This window comes from Dama dama, chromosome 12, assembly GCF_033118175.1.
Source record: "Dama dama isolate Ldn47 chromosome 12, ASM3311817v1, whole genome shotgun sequence".
NCBI lineage: Eukaryota > Metazoa > Chordata > Mammalia > Artiodactyla > Cervidae > Dama > Dama dama.
Genome location: NC_083692.1, coordinates 89,359,679 through 89,387,126, shown reverse-complemented (window position 1 = coordinate 89,387,126; position 27,448 = coordinate 89,359,679). Strand labels below are relative to the sequence as shown.

The window sequence follows — 27,448 nt, the reverse complement described above, 5'->3', positions numbered from 1 at the left end:
AGTTCTTACTTCTACAGCAAAAATCTTTTAAACCATTTCCCCCATGCCCATTAACTGCTGCCATAGTTTAGATGATGTTTGTAACCTCCCAACACATCTTCCTGCCCCAGGTTTTACCTCCAATCTACCTTCCACCCCAGCACCAGTGAACTTACCAAAATGCAAACCTATATCTGTGTCACTTTCTTGACTGTCTACTGCATATAGGACAAAGGTCCAGATTCTCATGGTCTTCAAGTCCTCCATGATCTGGTCTTCAGTCTCATCTCCATCATTCTACTCCACTTGTATCAATTCTTCCAGTTCCTTTAAAATACTTTCTTCCTGCCATTTGTTTAACATGCCACTTCTTTCTCTTCCATGATCCACCATTAGCTTTCTCCCAGCCAGCTATATACACACATATCTAAGCATATAACTAGCTCATACACTGAAGAGTGTGCATAGCAAATTTATAAAGAACAGTAAGAAAAGGCAATCGTGTTCCCATCACTCAGCTTAAGAACCTTACCAAACCCCCCTGCAAGATAGTGTTCTTTTTATGCCTCTGTCCCTCTGCACATACTAGACTGTTCTTCCAGGCCTTGGTCTGCATAATGAACTTATCATTCGGAACCTTAGATTCAGCTTTGCCTCCACTGACTCCCTTGAGGGAGACTTACTGCTTCTACAATACCTCCATTATGGCATTTAAACAGTCTTCTATTTGCTTATGCTTGTGTCCCCAGTAGATTAAACATATATTTAATCTCTATGTCTCCAGTAATCAGCATAAAATCTAGCTTACACTGCAAGTGTTCAACAAAGAGGATGTTTAAGGACTTCTCTGGCAGTCTAATGGTTAAGACTTTACCTTCCAATGCAGGGAGTGTGGATTCAATCCCTGATTGGACAGTTAAGATCCCACTTGCCTTGTGGCCAAAAAAACCAAAACATAAGACAGAAGCAATACTGTAACAAATTCAATAAAGACTTTAAAAAATGGTTCACATGTTTTAAAAATTCTTTAAAACTGAACGATGTTTACACAATCTGGTTTGCCTCGGAGAGTCCTATTGATGTCTGTCATCCAGGGCTAACTAAGTGCTTCCTTTTAGTTATAAACATGTCCTAATTTAGATGACCAATTATCAGATCATGCTATTAATAAGGGTTGCTGAATGGATGAATTAATGATTGCAGAAAAACTTCAACTGATAGAATCTAGGCAGGAAAAGCTGATAATATAAAGGCTTAAAAAAATTCAACAGCTGGCCACCACACCTCCCTTCCTCCAGAGAAGTGCCTGACTCTCCTGGACACAGAGATGAGTCTGTACAGACCAGCGGATCAATAACCTTTACTGCACAAACATGTTGAAGAATGTTACTACATTCCTACTTTAAGGAAATCTAGGTGTAAAATGTGAATTTATTATATAAATCAATGTTACAGAGATTATAACATATTATCAATGTTTATGACTTGGTAGGAACTAGATGGTAGATAAATGTAAAGATCTGACTTTACTCCCTGTTAAAAATCCGTATCAGATTTAATACTGCTAAAATGCCAACAAAGTCAAAGGGGACATATGGTTTTAAAAATTTCATAGATGCACTTTTTTAAAAGAAATTCTCTTCAGTGTATATATATATATATATATATATATATATATATATATATACACCAGTCAGTCATACTCGCTGTCAGGGAAAGATACAGTCTGATGAGTCTGATATAATAAATAAAAATTTAATTTAAAACTTCTCTTTATATTCAAACGGAAAAAGTTGTTTTTAACTCTGTTAGATGGAAAACACAAAGTGGGGTAACTCATCTTTTTGACAATCATCTTCCCTTTCAACAGTGTCAAATTCTTTGAAAGTCAGGGTAATTCCTTGTAAATAAGGCTTTTTAACAAATCACAAGTATATAGTAGGTTCTTGTTCATCTTCTTCCTAAGTACTTGGTGCACTATTGCATAGCAACATTTTTTTTTTTCTGCTTCTTCTTCTTTGGTGGAAGTCTGAGAGTCTGAAATCTGCATTGGCTTGGTTGAGCGTGGGAATTTTTCTGGTACCAGGGGTGCAAATATCCATTGTAGAAATCAGTAGCTGTTAGTGTTTTCTTGAGCATCACTGATCGAACACCAATCCATTCATCCTAAAGGACAAAAGACAAACAGGGAAAATGCAGTGCTGGCAAAACTGGTGGTAAATTTTTACTTATAAAACTTTTATCATGGAAAAAAAAAAACCAGCAAATCTTTACTACATCCAGGCTGCAAATGGCACTAAGTAACATAAATGATGAGCTTTCCTGGTGGCTCAGTGCTCCTCCTGCCAATGCAGGAGATGCTGTTCAATCCCTGGGTCGGGAATATCCCCTGGAGAAGGAAATGGCAACCCATTCCGGTATTCTTGCCTGGGAAATCCCATGGACAGAGGAGCCTGGCAGGCTTTAGTCCATGGGGTTGCAAAACAGTTGGACACAACTTAGCAACTAAACAACAACAAAGTTACTGAATCATTTTTCATTGTCTGAGCAATAGTAACACCTTGGTAAAACTTCATCACAACCTGAGTGATGACCCAACTAAAAATGACAAATAACACAAACTATAAACTCAGCAAAAGAAGTATAATAATGTGAAACTAAAGGAAAAGTGTACCTTGCAACAAACCAGCAGTATTTGTGACTGTTTGTGGTATATTACTAATCCTGGAATAACAGCCTGTCCTGTTAATTTTGAATCTAAAGAAAGGGGAGGAGAAAAAGAGGGATATGAGAGAGAGAATGAATAATTACGCAACTTCATAGTGCTTCTTAAAAATCAAAGGAAACATTCTGCAAGACAGCACTAATACTGGAGAGCATACATCTGCTGATGCCCTGACTTTGTAATCTAAAACTTACAGGACAGTCATGGTGTTGTGTGTATCTTGAACCCAACGGGAACCTTTCCAAACACATAAGCAGCTACCAGTCCTTTACTCAGCGTCCCAGAGACCAGCCTAAAACGTTGAACCTAGAAGTTTTCACCATTTGGGTGAAATAACTAGCTTGCAGTGGAGAGACATACAAGGAAACTTAGGATCTCAGCTGGGCCCTCTATCCATGACCAAACAAATCCCAGTTCCTGGATCCCTGGGTAACTCTGAGCCCCTCTGAACTACACCAGCTCCCTCTGTGGCTCCCACTCCTTCAGCCTACCAGGATGGTAGGACACCAATGGGCCTCTGAATGGACCAGATCATGAAACGCTCCACCCTCGCCCAAGATTCTCACTGAGCTGCCCAGAGATTTTCATTATGATATTCACCAAGGTGAAATTAACCCAATCATTCTGCATTCCCTGAACACCCTGAGAGAGGAAATCACAGAGCTTAATACGGGATAGTGACACTGGTATCTACTTCTCAGTTTCTTACAATGGTTAAAAGAGGAAATATATGTGAATGGACACTGCAAAGAACAACACTATAAATGAATGTAAAGTATTACTGAGCTGAAACTAAAAGAATCCTTATTTTTAGTAAATGTGACTCATGGTAAAATAGACGCATTTTCAAATGGACTATACTGAAAACATTTTCCATGACAGCTATTCAAAAGTTAAGTACCACTGAGGATTGAACTATCAACTTCTACCAAATCCAGAAGTTTAATGGTATTATCCATCCAGAGTGTCTGCAACGGAATCTGCAAATAAAATGAAAGAAGGATAATAAAAAAATACACTCAATCCCCAACACTTTTCAATTATTATTTTGTGTTCATCTGGCCTGACTTCTCTCCCAATTACAGTGGAACTGGGAACTCAGTCTCTAAATCTTAGGGAACAGAACATAACATGACCCTCTGCATCAGCCCTAGGGATTTATAAGATCTTAAAATTAAACACTATTTTTAATCAATGTATATCTCTATTAATACTTCTAGTTAAAAATCATGCTCATTATAAAAATGCAAGCATTACAACAATTATGTTAAAAAATTAGAAAATGAATAATTTTCTTAAGCATCACTGATCGAACACCAATCCAGTCATCCTACAGGGCAAAAGACAGTGAAAATGCAGTGCTGGCAAAACTGGTGGTAAATTTTTGCTTACAAAACTTTTATCATGGAAAAACAACAACAACAACAAATCTTCACTAAAATCCAGGCTGCAAATGGCACTAAGTAACAGAAATGATGAGCAGTTCAGTCTCATCATTTTTTTCAAGGACTGACTGCAGTTCAGTCCTCTAGTTCACAGAGAGGAAAATGAGGCCCAGAGGTTACCTCCCATCCCCAGAGGTAACCACAATTAGTAGCCTGATGTGTATGTCCTTGTATTTTTTCTACAAATATAATTCTCACAAAAATCTTAAAACATAGTGTTTGACAAGGAATTTTTAACTTAACCATAAACTGTGCAAGACAGCACTAATACTGGAGAGCATACATCTGCTGATGCCCTGACTTTGTAATCTAAAACTTACAGGACAGTCATGGTGTTGTGTGTATCTTGAACAAATTTTCATCAGTACACACATCAGTACACACTTATCTATTTCACTCTTTTATCTGTTGGACAATATTCCATTTTATAAAATGTACCATCATTTATGAAACCAATGCCTTTATGATAGACAGTTCATAACATATTACAAAATTACAAAAAAACCTTTAAATGTGATAATAGCCTGGCATATATATCTTTGAGGACTTTTATGTTTCTGGAGAATAGTCTGTTGTTGTTTAATATATTTATTTACTCATTTGGCTGCACTAGGTCTTCAGTTGTAGCATATGAACTCTTAGTTGCGGCATGTGGGAGCTAGTTCCCTGACCAGGGTTTGAGCCCAGAGCTCCTGCATTGGGAGCACGGAGTCTTAGCCACTGAACCATCAGCGAAGTCCCAACAGCTGTTTTTTTAAGTGGACCACTTCGGTTAAAGAGCATCAACATTTTATTGTTAAACAGTCTTGATAAGAGAAAAAAGTGACAGTCTATTACTGTTTATTATTAATGAGGCTAAGGAGCAGTGCATATCTACTTGCACTTGCACATTTTATTTCTTAGGCCTGTTTATGCCCTTTGCTCATTAAAAAAAAACAAAACTGAGTTGTTCATCTCATTAATTCATGAAAGGCTTTTATATTTTTAGGAAATTAGCTCTTTAGTTCTCAGATGTATTATGAATATTTTTCTAGTCTGTTGGCTTTTGATACTGGGTAATTTTTCCATGCATAAGTTTATTTTATTAAGTAGTATTTATTAGCCTTTTCTCTCATGACTTCATTGGTACATACCATGCTTTAAAAGGCCTATCCACATTTATCAAATATTACAAAATTATTCAACTACGCTTTTTCCCAGTTCTTTGTGGTTTCATTTTGATCCATTTAGATTTTATTCTGATTTTAAAAGATGAGACTTGAAGGCTCCCTTTTTTTTGGCTAACCAGCCATTCCAACACTATATATTGGATAATCCACTTCACCTTTCCCCACGATGAGATGCTACTTTTACTAGACTTTGACTTAAATAGGCTAACAGAAATTAACATACACCAGGAAAATAAGTTCTTTCGAGTTTCTGAAGTAAATAAACTAATTTTCAGACTGCAGTTCAGTCCTCTATTTCACAGATGAGGAAAGTGAGGCCCAGAGAAATGCACCCATTTCCCCACGTTTAGACACAGCTGGTTAATGGCAGAGCCAAGGACCACAATCTAAGTTTTCCCCTTCACAGCTCAGGGCTTTTCATGGCCACCTCAACAGGACATTTAACTTCTAGAATAAGACAGGCTGTTTCAAAGATGTGAATGGTTAAATCAGAGAATTAAACACACTTGAAGAAAAGTACTCACAACTTTATCTACGTCATATTTTGGTATAATATCCTCTTCTATAATTTGCTGACTGATTCTTCTTTCACCAGCTTCCATAAGTCATGAAATGACTTTCATGTGCGTAACCTTTTCTCTTTCAAAGAACTCTAAAGACTTCTGAAACACATTTACTGACTGAAAATCATTTATATTTACAGAGGGCTACAAATAAGATATAGGTACAGAATTAGAATACACAGTAAGTGTTCTTGGGGAGGTAAGGCTCATCTTCACCTTATCATCAGAGCACTGCAGAAAGGAAAGGGATAGTAAGAATACAGTCATTTCTGTGTTCACCATCATTACTGTCAAAATCATATGTTGGCATGGATAAATCCACAGTTTATCTCCTTTGATCTTGACAGTTGTGGACCTGGTCATTAACCCCATTTTACAGGTAAAATGCAGAAGCTCAGAGAAGTTAAGAATCTTGCTCTTGGTTAATACACAGCAGCTCTAGGAATCAAATTTCACTTTCTGGTTGCAAGATAAGCATTCCTTCTGTCATAGCACAAGCACTTCTCAGTGGAGAGGAAAGGTGAATTGCAGAAGATAGGGATTATTATGTAGTATTTAACTGTTTTAACTTTTGGGGGAGCTGTCAAACTGTTCTCTATAGCAGCTGCCCCATTTTACATTTCCACCAACAATGAATAAGGGTTCCAAATTTCTCCACATCTTCATCAACCCTGATTTTTTTTTTAAATTTACAGCAATTCTATTAAGTGTGAAGCAGTATCTCAGTATAGTTTTGATTTGCATTTCCCTAATGACTAATGAAATTGATTATCTCTTCATATGCTTAGTAGCCAATTATATATTTTCTTAGGATAAATGTCTATGTAGATCCTTTGCTGATTTTCTAATCATGTTATTAGATCTTTGCTAATAATCTTAACCTTTTTGCTATAAGAGTTCTTTGTTCTTTATATATACTGGTTACTAGACTCTCATCAGATATATGATTTGCATATATTTTCTTTTATTATATAGGCTGTCTTTTCATTTTCTTCTTAGCGTTCTTTGAAACCCAACAGTTTTAAATTTTGAAATCCAATTTCTCTGTTTTTAGTTTGTTGCTTATTCTTCAGGCATTATATCTAAGAACCACTGCATACTTCAAGGTCATGAAATTATACTCATATATCTTCTTCCAAGAGTTCTCATAGTTTTAGCTCTTACATTTAGGTTTCTGATCCATACTGAGTTCATTTGTATATGTGGTGTGAGGTAGGGATCCAAATACATTTCTTTTTTATTGTGAATATCCAGTTATCCAAGCACCATGTGGTAAAAAGACTACTCTTTCCCCATCAAATTGTCTTGGAATCCTTATCACAAATCAAGCGATAATAAATGTATGGGTTTATTTCTGGACTCTCAATTCTATCCCATTGAGCTTCATGTCTATCTTTCTCAGTATCACACTGCCTTAATTTCTGTAGCTTTGTAGTAAGTTGTAAAATCAGGAACTATTAGTCCTCCAATTTTGTTCTTTTTCAAGATTTTCTTTCTATTCTGGACCTCTTGGGAGTCCATATGAATTTTAGGATAAACTTGTCCATTTTTGCAAAGAAGTCAAGAAGGATTTTTATAGGAAATGTGTTGAGTTTGTAAATCAATTTGGGCAACAGTCCCATCTTAACAATATTAAATCTTCTTATTCAGAAACACAGAGGTCTTTCCATTTACTTAGGAATTCTTTGCTGTTTATTAGCTCTATTTGTTTTGGAGGGGGGAGTCTATAATTTTCTATATATAATATTATAGACATAATTTTACATTGTTCCTTTTTTTTTTCTTGTCTAATTACTCTGGCTATAACCTCCAGGACAATATTGAATACAAGTGGTGAGTTGTTGTAAGAAGCAGTGAGAGTGGAGATCTTTGTCTTGTTCCTGATCTTAGAGGGAACACTTTCAATCTTTTGCCATTAAATATGTTAGCTTTGGATTTTTTTTTTTTTTTTTTGGTAGATATTCTTTACCAGTTTGAGGAAGTTCCTGTCTATTCTTAGTCTGTTGAATATTTTTATCATGAAAAGATATTGGAGTTTTCAAATGCCCTTTTTATATCTACTCAGACAGTTACATGCTTTTTGTCCTTTATTCTATTAATATGGTGTATTATGTTGATTTTTCTATGCTGAACCAACCTTGTATTCCTGGGCTACATCACATGTGACCATGATGTATAATCCTTTTCTACATGTTGTTTGACTCAGTTTGTTATTTCTATTAAGGATTTTTGCCTCTATGTTAATAAGGGCTATTGATCTGTAGTTTTCTTTTTTTGTGAATCTTTATCTGATTTAGCTTACTTGAGTTTTCTATTAGCTGCTCCCTCTGCCCGGAATGCTCTTTTCCTGATCTGGGCATGACTTTCTCCTTATTGTCTTTCAGACCTCAGCTTAAATGTCAGTTCAGAGTGGCCTTCCCCAAATAGATATCCAATCTAAAATAGCCACCAGTGAATCTATCACATTATCTTCCTTTAATTTTCGCTGACGAGCTTATGACACTATCTGTATTTTCCTTATTTATTTGCTTATTTGTTTTTGCTTTCCCACATCACCTCAAACACCTAGAACAATGCCTGGCACATAATAGGATTTCAATAAATTATTTTTTTAATGAATGAATAATAGTTGGTATCAGATACTGTACTAGATGCTTTATATACAACATGTCATCCTAATTTTCAAATGCGCTAACTAAAGCTCAGAAGTTAAACAACTTTCTCAAGTCTACAAAGCTAGGAAGTAGCAGAGAGAAGCTGGAATCCAGCTCTGTCTGGTTCTAAAGTCAATGTTCCTTCCCATATGCCATTCTGTTACAGCAGGAAAAGTATAGGGTTTGAAGTCAGGCAGATCTGGTTCAAAACCTGACTCTCACTAACGATGTGACCATCAGCAACATTCAATAGCCATTCACTGAGCATCTACTTTAAGCCTCAATTTGTCAACTTAAAATGGAATAATACCCATAACATAAGGTTGTAATCCTCACTGAAGAACTGGGCATGTTACAGATATTCAAAGACAGTTCTCCATTTTAACCAACAAAGGTAGTCCATTGAAAACCCCAAACTTGGGACTTCCCTGGTGGTACAGTAGTTGAGAATCTACTTGTCAATGCAGGGGACACAGGTTCAATCCCTGGTCCAGGAAGATTCCACGTGCTGCAGGGCAACTAGGCCCATGCACCATAACTATTGAGCCCACTCTCCAGAGCCTAGGACCTGGAACTACTGAGCCTGAGTGTAGCACCTCCTGAAGCCCACATGCCCTAGAGCCTGAGCTATGAACAAGAGAAGCCACCACAATGAGAAGCCTCAACTAGAGAGGAGACCTTGTTCGCCTCAAGTAGAGAAAGCCCACGCACAGCAACAGAGACTCAGTGAAGCCAGAAAATAAACCAAAAAATAAAAAAGTTTAAAAAGATTCTATATAACAAATATTTAAAAAATGAATGTCGGATGTACAAAAGAATTAAAATAGGGACTCAAACAGATATCTGTACATCCACATTCATACCTGCATTATTCACATTAGCTAAGAGGTGGAAACAACTCAAATGGCTATCAGGAGATGAATGGATAAACAAACTGTGCTACATATATATACAATGGAATGTTATTCAGCCCTAAAAAAGAATGACATTTTGATACATGGTACAACATGAATGAAACTTGAAAACATTATGCTAAATGAGATAAGCCAGGCACAAAACGACAAATATTGTATGATTCCATTTATATGAGGTGCCTATGATAGGCATATTCACAAACAGAAAGTAGAATAGTGATTACCAGGGATGTTGGGATGGGTGAAATGGGGAGTTGTTACTTAATGGTTATACAGTTTCAGTTTGAGATCAAGAAAAAGTTCATTTAGAAATTAATTTCGGGGACCTCCCTGGTAGTCCATCAAGAATCTGCCTGCCAATGCAGGGGACACAGGTTCAATCCCTGGTCCAGGAAGATCCCACATGTTGAGGAGTAGCTGAGCCTGCAAGCTGCAACTACCAAGCTCACATGCTTCAACTACTGAAGCCCGTGCATCTAGAGCCCATGCTCTACAACAAGAGAAGCCACTGCAATGAGAAGCCCATGCAGTCAAAAATAAAATAATTAATTAAATGAAAACTGAATTTCAGGACCCTTAGGTTTTGTTTAATGAGATTTATTCCTAAATAAAAATACTTCAAAAGTAAATTACAACATACACACACATACACACACAGTTAGGTAAAACTGCAATTTGACTTCCAACTTACTATATTCCCAACGGCACGATAAAGTCTGAATATCTGCTCTGAAGTTTGTTCCTCCCAATTTATACAGCTGGTAGCAGCAGAAATCTTAGGGGCTGTAAGAGAAAGCCAATGGCAAGAATGAATATCAGGTCAATGACCATAAATTGGTAATTATTGATACAGAATGACAAAGAGAATGATCTGAATGATAGAAAACTCATCATATTATTTTCTCAACTTCTGTATGTTTTAAATTTTCCACAATATAAAATAAAATATATATATTTACACATACATACATAATAAATAAAAGTACTAGAAGAAAACATTCCCTGGGTTGGGAAGATTCCCTGGAGGAAGGCATGGCAACCCACTCCAGTATTCTTATCTGGAGAACCCCCATGGACAGATGAACTTAGGGGGTTACAGCCCATGGGGTCGCAAAGAGTCGGACACAACTGAGTGACTAAGCACAGAAGAAAGCGTGGGTAAATTTCTTTATAACCTAGGAAGAGAAAAAGTTCTTTTATGATTCAAAGTCCAGAAGCAAATAAAGAATGATAAATGTGACTACATAAAAAACTTTTATAAGACAAAAAGAAATGCCACAAATAAAGCCAGGAGACAAATGACAAACAAGGTATTTGCAATTTATACCACAGTGTTTTATATCTATTTATATATATTGCATGAGAGATATATCTATATAATAAATATAAGTATTTGCATATAAGTATTATATATATGTGTGTGTTATTTATATATTTAGGAGCACTTTGTGTCTATTATATAGATTTATTTATATCTATTACACAAAGTACTCCTAAAAACTGAAACAAAAGAAACCAAAAACTGAGTAGAAAAATGGGCAAAAGATATAATAGACTCTTCTCAGAAAAAAAAATGCAAATAGCCCTTAAACATGAAAAGTTCTGCAATCTTACTCAAGGAGTAATGTGAATTAAAACTATTCCAAGACACAATTTCTTATCTCTTAGATTAGGAGGTAATACATGCATAAAGATATTCATAGTAGCACTATTGGAAATAGCAAAAGATTAGAAATAACCCAAATGTCCACCAATAAGGAGGTCTATTGATTAAACTATGATTTTTCCATACAAATGAGAACTATACTGCCATAAAAAAGAACATGAAAATTTCTTCTTATTGATAGATGATCACCAGCATACACTGTAAAGTGAAAAAAAGAAAGATGCAGAGAGTGTATATTTTAAGCTATCCTTTGTGGAATAAAAAAGAAAAAAATCAGTTTTAAAGTATGTGTTTTTGCTTATTTTTATAAAGGAAACAACCAAAAGGCTAAATCAGAAACCAATAGTTCTAGAGGGAGAGAGAAACAGGATCCAAGGACATAGGAATGGGATGGAAGTAAGACTTCTCTGTGTAACCTTTCCAAATGCTTTTAACTCTGAATCATGTAAATGTTTCAAATATTCAAAACTAAGATTTAGTTGTAAAGAGGAAAAAGGCAATCCTGAAAATTAAAACCAAACTGAAACAAAGAAACAACTATATAATCTAATATCAAACTAGATAACAAAGCCACATAGAAAAAATAATTATCTCCAGTAAATTTTGAACATAGTACTCTGACTATATACTTCAGAATGATATATTTTAAGGACCAAAAAAAAAAAAAATGTAGATCTTAACTCTTACTTAGTACTTAAATTTTTCACAGTAATATTGGTGTTGCAATTTTGAAATTATTTTATGCACAGCAAATAAAAAATGGTACAGAATTGATTTTAAAAAGGTTTTTTGTGTAAGAGAAAATACACGAAAAATCCTGTACTTTAAAATTTGAATTAGAAACAGTATCAACTCAAATATTTAAAAAAATATATAACACCTAGCCTTTTCTGACACCTCATTTTGGAACACATCATGGTATCAGATGGTTTCTAAATACTACTCCCCAGCTAAAATGAACAAGGGAGAGATGGCTGATTCCAACATGGGGCACAGAATTTATAAGGTGAGCCTGGGACATCTTGTGAAAAAACAAGGAAGCACTCAAAAACTATTTTGGGGGTAGGGGGATAGCAAAAGGATGCAGGCGCCAACTTTAAGAAGCCACCACTGGCCAAATTTGGGACAGCTTGAGCAGCACAAAGCATTAGGAATGTGATTAACTATAAATACAGAGTGAAGTAAGCCAGAAAGAAAAACACCAATACAGTATACTAACAAATACATATGGAATTTAGAAAGATGGTAATGATAACCCTATATGTGAGACAGCAGAAGAGACACAGATGTATAGAAGAGTCTTTTGGACTCTGTGGGAGAAGGTGAGGGTGGGAAGATCTGAGAGAGTAGCACTGAAACATGTATATTATCATATACGAAACAGATCACCAGTCCAGGTTCAATGCATGAGACAGGGCACTCAGGGCTGGTGCACTGGGATGACCCTGAGGGATGGGATGGGGAGGGAGGTGGGAGGGGGGTTTGGGATGGGGAACACATGTACACCCATGGCTAAGTCATGTCAGTGTATGGCAAAACCACTACAATAATGTAATTAGCCTCCAACTAAAATAAAAAAAAAACAAAACAATAAATAAAAACCCACAAGTCAAATGATACAAAAATTCACTTGCCATCATAACTGAAAGTGATTATGGTGCCAACTCCCTATTTTAAAAATTGATAATTACCAAAAAAAAAAATTGATAATTACAGAAAGAATTAAGAAATTATCCTGCCCTTTTGGGATGAATTAAAATTCACCCCCAAGTAATTAGCCTCCAACTAATTTTAAAAAATAAATAAATAAATAAAAAGACATGAAAAAAAATAAATAAAATAAAATAAAATTCACCCCAATTAATGAGGAAAAGCTCTTCTTTACAGAACAATGCCAACCATTAAATACAAAAGGAACTGGAAAATAACAATTTTGATTTTCATTTAAATAATTCATCGAAGGAAGGAGCATCAATCCCTGCTAAAATTGTGAAAGGTTGTTGCTGTTCATTCACATTCAACTTGTTGCAACCCCATGTACTGTATGTAGGCTGCCAAGCTCTTCTGTCCATGGAATTTTCCAGGCAAGAATACAGGAGTGGTTTACCATTTTCTCCTCCAGGGGATCTTCCTGACCCAGGGATCAAACCCGTGTCTCTGCGTCTCCTGCACTGTAAGGCAGATTCTTTACTGCTGAGCCTCCAGGAAACCAGCTATCTGCACAGTTATCAAAGTATTACCCCACAGATTAACTGTCATTTGCAAAGGGAGAAACATGGCTTTACAGTAGAAAGATCTGATGGTCACCACCTCAACCAAGTGATCAAACTTAGCCTCACTAGCTTTGATGCAACCTAGCATTATGGCTTACTCATGTGACACGCTAAAACTGCAGCAACAGAGGTAGAGACTTCCCCACGTGCATGTATTTGCTCAGTCATGCTCAATTCCAGAGACTTCCCCAAGTATATCCTTCAAACAGTTTTAAATTTTGAGTCATGAAAATGTCTCACATATTCAAGAAATAAAATTAAATCTAAGTTAAAAAGCAACACAAGGTTAAAAACAACGTGAAACAAGTATCACTGGAACACAGTTATCATCTATGAAATTCTATTTCCACAGTTTAAGCCTGAATCTAATCAAGTCTTGAGAACTTCTGATTTACAGGAACTTTAAGGGCTAGAAAAACTAAACACTGAACTGAACATTGAAAGGAAACAGACAATTGGCCTGGTCTCAGGACATTTTTTAACAATTGTCGTTAAAAAGTTAACGACATAGAAAAAAGCAGTGGAGGAATTACTCTAATGAAACTAAAGAGACATACAACTCACCGTAACTCACCGTAACTGGATCCTAGTCTGAAAAAATATACAGCTATAAAATATGTTTTTAGACGGGAAAATTTAAATATGGACTGGCTATGTTCACTTTTCCTAGGAGATGCATGTTAAAATATTGAGGGATGAAAAGTTATAATGCATACTTCCAAATGGTATCTGCTAAGTCGCTTCAGTCGTGTCCAACTCTTTGTGACCCTATGGACCACAGCCCACCAGCCTCCTCTGTCCATGGGGCTCTTCAGGCAAGAATACTGGAGTGGGTTGCCATGCCCTCCTCCAGGGGATCTTCCCAGCCCAGGGATCGAACCCGCGTTTTTCTACTTCTCCTACTTTGGCAGGCAGCTTCTTTACCACCAGTGCCACCTGGGAAGACCCCAAATGGTATAGTAGAAATTAATATATATACACTACATAAATACACGTATATATATATAAAGAAAATATGACGAGGGACAGAGACTTTACAAAGTGAACAAACGTTAGTAATTGTTGACTCTGCGTTAAACAGGTATTCACTGTCTTTCAATTTACCTTTGTGTTTGGTACTTTTCAATAAAAAGAACATAAAAAATTGTTTTAATCTTTCATAGGGCTACACGTGCAGAGGGAGGAAGATCCCTTACTGATCATTCTCTGGAAACAGGCCTGCAAGTGGACACTCGACCTTTAGCCAAATTAAGGGAAATGTACAAGTGAGGAAGTCAGAGGATTCAGATGCCAATCACGACAAACAAAACCTCAGGAAAGCTATGAGAGTCTGGGCCGTCTGCACTTACCATGTGTCACCCCCTCGGCTGGCTGCTGTCTTTCGTTGTTCAAACTTTCAGGCAAATTTTTCAAAACTGAAATAAGCTTTAAAAAAAAAAAAGGAGGAGAGAAATATATTCTAGATGAAAAGAACAAAATACATTACAACTCAGTACCATTAAACTGGGGTCAGGCAATAAATTGGCTTAATCTGTGAAGAGCCATCTACTGGGTGGAGTTTCAGTGGAGCTGTTGCTTCTCTGCAGACTACAGGTCACTGATCCTTTCTGAGAATGCTGAGCCCTGACTGGCCGTTAGAACAGCCTGAGCTCAGCTAACCACACTCTCACTCTGCGTGAAGGAAAGCTGTGGAGACCTAAAGAGAGTGTACTCTGGAGTCACATAGTTCTGGATTCAAATTCCAGTTCCACTGCCTACTAGCTATGTCTCTGTGGAAAAGTTATTTTACTTGTCTGTGACCTTCAAGGTCATCATCTCTAAAACAGTTTAAAAAGGTTTGTTGGAAAGGTTAAAAAAAACAAAGGATAAAAGAGCATCTATAATAGTATCTCATACAGTCCTTGGCACACAAGCCAGTGCTCCATAAATGACAGACACTATTTTAACAGCATTTCCGAGGTGAGTGCCTAGAATGGAAAGCACCATCTCTAAACCTGGGGAGAACGTTTTCCTCCACAGAAAGTTTAGTCCAGATGAAAACCACTAATCGGGTCTTTAAGCATTTACTCAGATTGAATGAAAAAGCCACGGAGTTCATTTACAGCAAGGGGTCAGCAGAATTCCAAAGTACATGGATGCAGACTACTGGAACACAGGGACAAAAGTGGGAGGAAAACTGTGACTGACTTAGGAAATGCTCCTGGTCCGGTTTGACAGGGATGAATGGTATGTCCCTGAGACTAAGAAGAGTGAAATTGGGAAGAATTGTCTAAAAGCCTCTCCATGGAATGCAGTAGATCATATAAAATCACGTATTTCATTCAAAAGCCTTGAATAAGTACCTCCTCTGTGTAAATTCTCAAAGACTTCCAAGCTGATTTTTAGGAAGCCAGGGATAGAAATCATTTTTCAAAAATAAGTTTAAAATTATATATCATAAACGTGTTCTTTTCATCATAACCACTTAGGAAACAAGCAGGGGGATACTGGAAAAGTGTACCATGTTGGCACCCAGTCTTGACAGCACGGCTTCCAATTCCTTTGAGGTGCTCTTGGGTGGCACAGGAACCGTTTCCTGTTTGAGGATTGGGCCTACATCAAACCTACCAAGAAAATCAAAAGCAAATAGTAACATGATCACTGACTATTTCTTAAGATCAATATGTTTGTCTACACGGATGTTTACATACCACAAGGATGGTTTTTGTTTGTTTTTTAGGCCACACGTATGACTTGTGGGATCTTACTGCCCTGACCAGGGATTGAACCTGGGCCCCCTGTGGTGGAAGCGCAGAACCCTAACCACTGGACTGCCAGGGACGTCCCCAACAAGGGTAGTTCAACCATGGCCATGAATGTGACTGGCAGCCATTGGCAAGGGAGAAATGTCAGTTTGAAAGAAAGGTGAGCAACATTAGCATGTTACTAATATCACTTGAGTTTATTAACTAGAGAATTTAAGCCCATTAACTTTTCACCATTTTCTGCATTTTCACCTGGTTTACTCTTAACTACCATTTTCTGGTCATATAGGGCATATATGGAGTCAATATTTGAGCTTAACAAAATTAAACTCTAACACAGTCATTTCACTAAGCTATTAAAAACCGTAAAATTAAAAAAATAAAGAAAGAAGGGAGAGCAAATCTGGCCTATATTTAGATTTTAAGTTAATTTTTTGCCCAAAGGAAAAAAGTATAAAATTGCACATCAGGGATTTAATTGCAACCACAAATAATTCTACCATTAGCAATAAATAGTATGAGAAAGTCTCTATTTATATAATGAAAGCACAAAGCAAAGAATTTATTTTCCAAGGAAGTACAATTAAGGAATTTATAATCATTCAATATTTCCTTTCTCAAAGGACAGAGTTTTGCCTGAATTATAATCAATAGCGATTACAAGTAGGTGCAAGTGTATTTGCATTGCCACAAGTCTTGAATGTTATATCAAGCTCTGCAAATATTGGCTATCAACTTCTATTAGAAATATATTTTGTTTTAAATATGTAATTTTGTGATCTGTTAACTCTATTTTTTACCTACAAGCTTTAGTAAAATGCTTACTATGAAAAGTAAGCAAAAAGTAACAAACATTCCAAAAACAGAGTGAACAGTCTAAGGAATCCCCATACACACACCATTCAAATTTGAGAACTACCAAAGTTTCACCACTCTTGTTTCATCTGACCCTCCCCTCTTTTTTTATTTTTTGAAGTTAAAGCAAATCCCAGATATTGAGTTATTCTTGTGAACTTGTGATTTTTCTTTTCTCTGAAGACATTAGGTGATAACACGCAGAGTATTAAGATACTCTCCTGATACAATTTAAAATAACTGTTTTTTAGATTGTAGGTATGATTTAAAAAATTAAATATTAAAGACAATTATATAACACATTGGTATACAATGTATTACTTCAGGTTCAAAAAAAATTTTGACCCTAGAAACCAAAGCCAGCAGAAAACCAAGATGACAACTAATATGCAAAAATCCATCTCTCACTTATAAATGTCATTTATAGAAATCCAGCTGTTAATAACATTATTTCATTAACAAGTATAAAGAGACACTGTGTAAATTCTAAAACACATGTTTTACGTTAGAAACCAGGAATAAATAGAAGAAAAAAGCACCCTGGAGTTAAGAAATGAGTGATTAGCACCCACTTATCCACCTCCCCTTTCCCTCAGGCAGACTGACATCAACAGTCAAAAATCACAAAAGTCTCTAGACAGGAAAATACGCTCTACCTTTTAGGTTTAATCTGCATAATCGTCACTCCAGCAACTGTGTCTCCATGGAGGATGGTGTGGATTATAGGGGCTGGACCACGCCACCTCGGAAGGCAACTGGGATGGACATTCAAGATGCCGCTGAATTAGAAAAGACAGAAATTAGTATGAAAGTGGGCTTTTCCACCATTTAGTTTCCTGCTGCATATATGTGAACTAAATCGCTTCAGTGTGTCCGACTCCATGAGACCCCATGGACTGCAGCCCACCAGGTTCCTCTGTCCATGGGATTCTCCACGTAAGAATACTGGAGTGGGTTGCCATGCCCTCCTCCAGGGAATCTTCCCAACCCAGGGATCAAACCTGCGGCTCCTGCATTGCAGGCGAATTCTTTACCGCTGGGCCACCGGGGAAGCCCCTTAGTTTACTGCCACCTAAACTAATATGCTATTTTTCATCATGAAACTTTGCCAGAAACTTTGAAAAACAGTTAAATCTAGTCTCAAACCAACTAAAGCAGGAGTCAGAGGCTAAGTACACTCTCTTGCCATAAGAGACCCATGAAACTCAATAACAGAGCAAGAACAACTATTCATTGTTCCAAAGATGTTCCACAACAGCTTGTGATATCTGGGAGTTTTTAAATAAAAACACAAAATGTGTTTTTTTACTATATGAGAAGAGCCACTCAAACCCAGTAGTGCATCTCATGGACAATGTAAAATTATACTTTTTAGTCAAATTACATAATTGCCCTCACTCTACTAAATTTGCATTTAGAGTTCCTAAAACAAGCTTCTTAGATCCCCATTGAATGATTTATTCACCATTGGTGTGTCTCCCAATATGCTTTTCACCCATAAATAAGCAATTTTAATAATTTACTAATCTGCCATTAGTTTAATGATGTTTCCATTAGCATGAGTATGCATATACATACATGAGTATGTATATACATAAAGTGAAAGTGAACGTCACTCAGTTGTGTCAGCATCTTTGTGGCCACATGGAATAGTCCATGGAATTCTCCAAGTCAGAACACTAGAGTGGATAGCCATTCCGTTCTCCAGGGGATCTTCCCAACCCAGGGGATCGAACCCAGGTCTCCTGCATTGCAGGCAGACTCTTGACCAACTGAGCCACCAGGGAAGCCCCTATATATACAAGACTCCTATATTCTAAACTCCACTGTTCAGCCCAGTCTCATTCATCCAACAAATATTTACCAAGTATAATTCATGTCCTGGCACTAAGTGCTGGGGATATAAGCAATAGTGAATCAAACAGGAAGAAAAAAAAGGACTTGATTTTACTATGAGCGAGATGGAAAACCACCAGAGAACTTCGAGCAGAGTGACATGACTAACTTACACTTTAAAAAAGATCAGGTGGTGTTGGGTGGTAAAAGACTAAGAGGGCCAAAGATAGAAATGAGGACCACTTAGGAGGTTATGCGGTGTCAGCGCCAAGAGTGATGGCCACAGAAGTGATGAGAGACAGTCATTCTGGGCAGATTTCAAAGGCAGAGCTGACAGAACTTCCCGATGGATTGGATGTGTGGTGTGAGATAAGAAATTAACAACAATGCCAAGGTTTTGGGTCCTGAAGGCTGGAGTTGACATGTGCTGAAATGAAGATTTTGGGAAGGATCAGGCTTCGGGGTGAAAGGTTCAGGATACCTTAAATGTAAGGTACCTATCAGACATCAGGCAGAGCTGCAGAGGAGGCAGTGTGTACCAGGGGCCTCGAGTTCAGAGAGAGATCTGAATTGGAGGGACAAATTTGGGAATTGTCAGCACATATACAGCACTTAAATGAGGGTGGGTGAGAGCCCAGACATAGTGATAAAGGCCATCATAAATTTTAACAATTCATGCCAGCATTGTTAATTAACCTTCCCATGTGACTTGAAATGTCAGTATGAGAACTGACATGTAAGACAATTTAGATTGCTACGGCATGTTTTTCCTTGTGCATTTGACTTGGCTTTTTTTGCCATTTGGCTTTGTGCAAATATTGAAATCTCGATGACTGCATACTTCATAATTGAGATGGACACAACTGAGCAACTGAACTGAACTGAACATGGAATGGATTGGTTCCAAACTGGGAAAGGAGTATGACAAGGCTGTACATTGTCACCCTGCTTATTTAACCTATATGCAGAGTACATCATGCGAAATGCCAGGCTGGATGAAGCACAAGCTGGAATCAAGATTGCCAGGAGAAATATCAATAACCTGATATGCAAATGACACCATCTTTATGGCAGAAAGTGAAGAAGAACTAAAGAGCCTCTTGATGAAAGTGAAAGAGGAGAGTGAAAAAGTTGGCTTAAGACTCAACAGTCAGAAAACTAAGATCATGGCATCCAGTCCCATCACTTCATGGCAAATAGATGGGGAAACAATGGAAACAGTGACAGACTTTATTTTGGGGGGCTGCAAAATCACTGCAGATGGTGACTGCAGCCATGAAATAAAAAGATACCTGCTCCTTGGAAGAAAAGCTATGACCAACCCAGACAGCATATTAAAAAGCAGAGACATTACTTTGCCAACAAAGGTCCATCTAGTCAAAGCTATGGCTTTTCCAGCAGTCATGTATGGATGTGAGAGTTGGGCCATAAAGAAAGCTGAGCGCCAAAGAATTGATGCTTTTGAACTGTGGTGTTGGAGAAAATTCTTAAAGTCCCTTGGACTGAAAGGAGATCCAACCAGTCCATCCTAAAGGAAATCAGTCCTGAATATTCATTGGAAGGACTGATGCTGAAGCTGAAGCTCCAATACCTGGACACCTGATGCAAAGAACTGACTCACTGGAAAAAACCCTGATGCTAGGAAGGATTGAAGGGGGGAGGAGAAGGGGACGACAGAGGATGAGATGGTTGGATGGCATCACCAACTCAATGGACATGAGTCTGAGCAAACTCTGGGAGTTGGTGATGGACAGGGAAGCCTGGTGTGCTGTAGTCCATGGGGTCGCAAAGAGTTGGACATGACTGAGCGACTGAACTGATCAAATTACTGTGCAATGTATCTTAAAAATATGGGAACAGAGAGGATTTCAGTGGTGTTTGGAGCCAGTGCTTACTGATTCATGAAACCAATCATAGCATCTCCTCCAGTGTTGGCTGAATAACGGATCTCCAAGGATGTTTATGTCCTAATCCCCAGAACCTGTGAATTTGTTATCTTACACATTTTGTATATACAGTTAAGGTAAAAGACCCTGAAATAGATTATACTGGATTATCCAGTGGGTCCAATCTAATCACATGAATTCTTAAAAGCAGGGAACCTTCCCTAGCTGAAGGTCAGAAAGTGATAATGGAACGGAGAGATGTGAAATGAAAAAGCCTTGATCCTCCATTGCTGGCTTTGAAGATAAAGGAAGGGCACCACGGACCAAAGAAAGTTGGTGGCCTCTAGAAGCTGGAAAGGCCAAAGAAGTGGATTCTCCCCTAGAGATTCCAGAAAAGAATGAAGCCCTGCTAACACTCTGATTTTAACCTCATGAGCCATAGGTAGACTCCCAACCTACAGAACGATACAGCAATAAACTTGTGTTGTTCTGAGCCACAAAACAAAACAATTCAGGCCACTAATGAAATCTTTTACTTTATCAGAAAATACTGAAACAAGACGAATTAGAGTTCAAGTCACACGGTACTGCGCTTTAGATACCAGGTCCAATATATAAAGACCAAGGTCTGTGCGCTGTATTTCCTTGCAAATAAAACTTACTAGGGAAATTTAAGAATAAGAGCCTCACTCAAAAGTCGGCCAAATGATGCTACCACGCCAACATCATATTCTCCGGATCCCACATCTGGCCACTCATACACTGGAAGCTGAGACTGGACAGCATATTGCTTCACGGGCAGTCCTTTCGGTGATGGGGAGGGCACTGTGACCACCTCCAACTTCTCAATTAACTCTTCCTCTTTGTTTTCCCTAAGGTGGAAAGATTAGAAGAAAATATGACAGGGTTAAGATAATGACGGAATGTTAAACTACTTCATACATTTCTAAGGCATTTTTCTGATTAATTCGCAAAGTATTTAAGGGTAAATGTTAAAACTAGTGCAACTGAGAGACTAAAGTTAGATTTATTTATTTAATTTTAATTGTTTAAATTCAAAGAGCCACAAATGGCTACTCTTCGAACTGTTACAGTTCTAGAAATTTCCTGTGCACGCTGAAACATATACAGTAGACATTTCACACAACTGGATTACATATACCTTCCTGCATTTTGTTTTTTTAACACTGTATGATATGTGAGTCTTTAAAAAAAAAAAAAGGTTAAACATACATTTGCTTATAGATGCATCAAACATTTCTAGAATAAGAAATTGAAGAGAAGAATTGGGACCTGGGAGAACGAGAAGGAAGGAACTGACTTTTCATTGTATGTCTTCTAAATTTTTTGAATTTTCTTTTTTTACTATAACCACATGTTATTCAAACTAGATATTTTTAAAATATACATGTATGTATATATATTTCTATGTACATACACACACACACACACACCCCCATGGGCATCATTCCATGACACTGTATGTAGCACTATCTCAATTTTTTACCTGCTGGACAGTATTCCAGTGCCAGGGACTGTTCATTTACTTAGCAGGTACTGCATCAAATGTTAAGGAGTTATGAGAAAAGGAGACAAGAGGGCCCAAAACAGAAAGTGCAGGAGTACTGGAGCTGCCAAGCGAAGCACCAGCAGAAGCACAAGGACACATGCAGAGAGAGATGCAGGGAAAGCATTTCTACATAAGAAAGCAGCATGCAGAGAGTGCATTACAGTCTACAGAGGGAACACACGTGAAGGGAGCGTTTCAGGGTGTGTTACAGCGCGCAGTGAGTGGACCGGGGAATACAAGGGGATTCGTGAAGGAGTCAACATGAGGGTCTGCTGGGAAGTACTTGCAGGGAACACGTGATGGAGGGAGATGACAGAACTGAGTCTGGGGTGCATCGGGAAAACAAGGAATGGGGAAACAAAAAATGCAGACTAGGGAAAAGGAGGCAGAGCAGTGTATATGGGGATAGCCACCACATACCATGGACTTTCCAGACAGGCTAGATCTCAAATAATTCTCCCCCCTAGGAATGTGTTGAATTTTAGAAATACTAAATGTAGGGAAATTTCCTGGTGGTCCAGTGGTTGGGACTCCATGCTTCCACACCTATGGGAGCTCGGGCTTGATTCCTGGCCAGGGAACTAGGATCCCCCTGCGGAATAAATATTAAATGTATACCTAAGAGTTCTGATTTATAAAAGCAGTTCGCTTTTGGACAGTGTCTTCATTTCAGTCCCAGAAAACTGGATCCGGTTGTACACAAGGAGGAGCTAGGTAGTGAAAATGTAAGGCAAGCGTGTGCAGAGAGATGCCTGTGTCTAGTAAGAAGCCCAAAGAATTAGAGGGTACAAATCATGCTGAGTAGGAGGCAGCAGGAGCGAGTGGAAAGGGGCGGTCTTTGAAGTCAGACCCCATCTTAGTCCCAACCTGCTCAGCTGATGACCTTGGGCAATCTCTTAACCTCTCTGGGTCACGGTTTCCATGCAAAGCGGGCAGGGAGGTGGTGGGACAAGGCAGAGGTGATGCAGGTAAGGCAGGCAGCAAGGTCTCAACACCATGGGGTGCCCTGTAGAGCTCAGAGCGCGTTAAGAGTCGGGGGAGTGTAGACCGGCCGGGCGGGACCAGCCGGGCACCCAAGGACTGACCGAGGGGGCGGCGCACCTTCCGGGCGCTCGAGACGCCGAGATCTGGGCCCACGCTCCTCCCGCTCATCTTGCTTTTCCCGACGAGAAGCCCAAATCCTCGAGGCCGGCCGCAGAGTTTCCAGAGCCGCGCCCTCAACACCCGGGCCTCCCAATCCCCGGGCCCGGTACCTGGCGGCGTGCAGCGCCCGCAGCGTTTCGCGGGCGAACTGATCAGTGCCGAAAAAGAGCACCCTCCAAGGCGGCTTCTCGCGGACGCGAGCGCCCTGGCCGTCCTCCCAGCCAGGGGCCGCGCTCAGCCTGGCCAGCGCTCGCCAGCGTGGGTTCGGCCTCCGGCCCGCGCCGCCCCCGACTGGCAGGGGTCCGCAGCAGCACCGTACCAGCACCCTCATCTCTTCCGCCGGCGGCCTACCCTGCGCAGGCGCGTAGGGGCGCGGGAGCGGGCTCCGGGCCGGAGGGGCGGGGCCGGGGAGGAAGCTCGTCCGGCGAGGCCTTTCCGCGACTGGGGCGTGGCTTGCCTGATTGGAGGCGGGGCCCATCTGTGTTGGAGCTGGAAAGGGAATTTGCGGGTTCAAAAGTGCGCGTGACTTTTGTTGCATTTGTTTGCACGATTTAGCCAATCTCCCCAAACAACTCTTTTTAGAAACAAATCATATATGTTTTCAGATGACGAAATCTTTATCTCTGTACCATTTTCTCAGCCGTTATAGTTAATATTGACTAGATCCCCTTTGTTTAGTTAATCTGCATATCACCCACACCAGGTAGATATTATTACAGCCATTTTACTGAAGAGGATCTGAGACTCCGCGAAGTTAGGGTAGTTACCTATGTAAGGTCCTCACAGCTAGCCCCACGTGGCTCCAAAGTCCGTTATCCTAACCTCCACAGCAACCCCAAGTACTAGGGAAGGCAGTGTCCCCAATTCCTGCTTGTAGTCACTCTAGTGACCCAAAGGCCCACTTTTCCCCATACCTTGTGGGTACCTTTCCGCCCAGAGGGATAACACAGAAGAGATTCTCAGGGACTATGGGCAGGGGAAGCTGTCCTCAGAAGAATCTAAAAGCTTTTAGTGCTTAGATCCTGTATTTCTGAGGTCCTTGAGTGGCCTATGCAACCTGACGGTACAGTGGAGATCAGATTCCTTCCTAGACTTACTGTCACCGCCTTTCCCCATCACACAACCTCAGGCTCAACGACTCCAGGCCAGTCCTTTTTCTTCAATTATGAGCTCTGCACATCCCTGCTTCAGTGCCTTAGCTTATGCTCCCCTCCCCCCCACTTCCTCTCTATCCACTGATGCTATCCATTCTTCAATGTCAAGGTCAGACATCCTCCCTGAAGCCTTGAGCTCCTGCCTGAATGGATTTAGTGTTTTTCTCTATGTGCCCTTTTTCATAGTATTTTTCAAAAAAAATCTTGGCCTAATTTGTTTATTTTTTACTTTTTGGCCGTGTGGCATTTTATTTCCCCAACTAAGGATTGAACTGGTGTCCCCTGGAGTAGAAGGGTGGAATCTTAACTACTGGACCACCAGGGAAGTACCTCTATGTATCCTTTTAATGCTCTGTGGGGACCTCTGCTTCTTACAGTTTGGAATTACTGAGGAAAGTTGTCTGATGTATGCATGCTGCTGCTGCTGCTAAGACGCTTCAGTCGTGTCCGACTTTGTGCGACCCCATAGACGGCAGCCCACCAGGCTCCCCCGTCCCTGGGATTCTCCAGGCAAGAACACTGAAATGGGTTGCCATTTCCTTCTCCGATGTATGCATAGACATTGACAAATTCACCTGTGTGTTGAATAGAAAAGAGATAGGGAAAGAGGAAGGGAGGGACTGTATTTCCAGTGATTCTGCTCATCTGATTGTATAAGAGAAGGGGATGGAGATAGGATCTCAACCTTCTATTCTTTCGATCAAGTTACCTTCTAATATCATCTCATGGTAAGTGGAATATGATTTTTTTTTTTTTTTTTTTTCCTTTTTGGCCACACTGCAGAGCTTGCAGGATCTTAAGTTCTCCAACCAGGAATTGAATCTGCATCCTGGGCAGTGAAACCACAGAGTCTTAGCCACTGGACCCCCGGGGAATTTCCTCTGGTATTATTTAATGGTCTTTTCCCACACAACATGACTTATAAATACAAGTCAAATAGTCGTTTGGGTTTTCACCTTAGAATCTGGCTGCTGTCTAAAGTGGGACTCTTCATATTTGTGTTTATGTAATTTTTCTCCTTGAATCAGAGAGACTTCATTATGATCCAATTAATTTTCAGCAACCCAAATTCACCTCTGATAGCCCCGCCCCACAGAGCTGCCTTGAGTCGCTCACAGCGCCCTCTGCTGATCACATAGCGACCGCTCAGTCTGAAGAGTCGTTTCCAATCCCTTGGCTTTCCTCCACAGAGTTAAACTGAAGAAAGTAGGGAAAACTACCGCCTCTTGACCTGCCTCTTGAGAAGTCTGTATGCAGGTCAGGAAGCAACAGTTAGAACTGGACGTGGAACAACAGACAGGTCCCAAATAGGAAAAGGAGCACATCAAGGCTGTATATTGTCACCCTGCTTATTTAACTTATATGCAGAGTACATCATGAGAAACGCTGGGCTGGATGAAGCACCAGCTGGAATCATGATTGCTGGAAGAAATATCCATAACCTCAGATATTCAGATGACACCATCCTTATGGCAGAAAGTGAAGAAGAACTAAAGAGCCTCTTGATGAAAGTGCAAGAGGAGAGTGAAAAAGCTGGCTTAAAACTCAACATTCAAAAAATTAAGATCATGGCATCCAGTCCCACCACTTCATGGCAAATAGATGGAGAAACAAGGGAAACAAGTGAGAGACTTTATTTTTGGGGGCTCCAAAATCACTGCAGATGGTGACTGCAGCCATGAAATTAAAAGATGCTTGCTCCTTGGAAGAAAAGTTATGACCAACCTAGACAGCATATTAAAAAGCAGAGATGTTACTTTGCCAACAAAGGTCTGTCTAGTCAAGGCTATGGTTTTTCCAGTAGTCATGTATTGATGTGAGAGTTGGACTATAAAGAAAGCTGAGTCCCCCAAAATTGATGCTTTTGAACTGTGGTGTTGGAGAAGACTCTTCAGGGTCCCTTGGACTGCAAGGAGATCCAACCAGTCAATCCTAAAAGAAATCAGTCCTGAATATTCATTGGAAGGACTGATGCTGAAGCTGAAATTCCAATGCTTTGGCCTCCTGATGCAAAGAACTGACTCATTGGAAAAGACCCTGATGGAAAGATTGAAGGCAGGAGGAGAAGGGGACGACAGAGGATGAGATGGTTGGATGGCATCACTGACTCAATGGACATGAGTTTCAGCAAGCCTCGGGAGTTGGTGATGGAGAGGGAAGCCTAGTGTGCTACAGTCCATGGGGTCACAAAGAGTTGAAAACAGCTGAGCAACTGAACTGAACTGAACTGAACTAAACCACTGACATCTAAGTTTCTAGTAGGTATTCTTTTCATTTTTAGCAAATATCTTTAAAAAAAAAACCTGAACATGATATTATTGTAACAACTGACATTTTCCCAGGATGCTAACATGGAAATCTTTCTGAAACTCTTGATGGTAAACTGAAGACGTATGGGGGCAGGAGTGGGGTGAAATCCATTTCCAACTCCAGGCAAATCCATGGCTGGAGCACATGAAGATGAGGACATCAGCCCCTAATGGCAAGGGGTTTTAGGTAATACCTTAAGATGTCCAGAAAGCACATCCAAGAGGACTGGGCTATAATAGAACCCAGACAGTGCTAATTTGGCTGGTGCTTCAGTTTCCAGAAATTCCTCCCCCCTGATGAATGGAGTATGTGTGCATTTGAATCAATGAAATTACTCCAAGTTCTGAGTCTGGGTGACAAGACAAGAGCAGTGTGGTTGACAGAGGAAGAACTGCCTGGTGGTAACCATGACAATATTTCAGCTTTGAATGCTTTGAAACTGAAGTGATGAGACAAGCAAGCAGAGATGTTTGGTAGAAATCTAGAATGTGGGGCTGGCTTCCATGACTATGGCTGGTGAGAGAGGTGATCCAGGAGTTTAAGGAAATGTCCCTCATTCCCC

The 27,448-nt window shown here is 39.4% G+C and overlaps 1 protein-coding gene across 2 annotated transcripts; it reads right to left on the bottom strand.

Moving 5' to 3' along the window:
* Positions 1 to 1,720: 1,720 nt before the first annotated feature.
* On the bottom strand, positions 1,721 to 23,762 carry MTFMT (mitochondrial methionyl-tRNA formyltransferase). 2 transcript variants are annotated; one of them, XM_061158061.1, is made up of 9 exons: positions 23,533 to 23,762; positions 21,372 to 21,581; positions 17,644 to 17,766; positions 15,889 to 15,991; positions 14,738 to 14,813; positions 10,141 to 10,232; positions 3,606 to 3,684; positions 2,654 to 2,736; positions 1,721 to 2,145 (listed from the first exon to the last, which is right to left on the bottom strand). In XM_061158061.1, exons 1-9 carry the CDS (start codon positions 23,751 to 23,753, stop codon positions 1,957 to 1,959), a joined length of 1,176 nt encoding a protein of 391 aa, XP_061014044.1. In that variant the 5' UTR covers positions 23,754 to 23,762; the 3' UTR covers positions 1,721 to 1,956. The 2 variants fall into 2 exon arrangements, with proteins under 2 accessions (XP_061014044.1, XP_061014045.1); XM_061158062.1 differs by lacking the exons at positions 2,654 to 2,736; positions 3,606 to 3,684.
* Between the last annotated feature and the right edge of the window lie 3,686 nt (positions 23,763 to 27,448).

Bases quoted from the DNA above. Each gene is read 5' to 3' on its own strand.
- MTFMT (XM_061158061.1), bottom strand. From the start codon at position 23,753: ATGAGGGTGCTGGTACGGTGCTGCTGCGGACCCCTGCCAGTCGGGGGC. The intron at 2,737-3,605 runs GTACTTAACTTT...CCCTTTCTTTAG, and splicing joins TGATAGTTCAATCCTCAGTG to ATTCAAAATTAACAGGACAG. The intron at 2,146-2,653 runs GTACACTTTTCC...TTTGTCCTTTAG, and splicing joins TACTGCTGGTTTGTTGCAAG to GATGAATGGATTGGTGTTCG.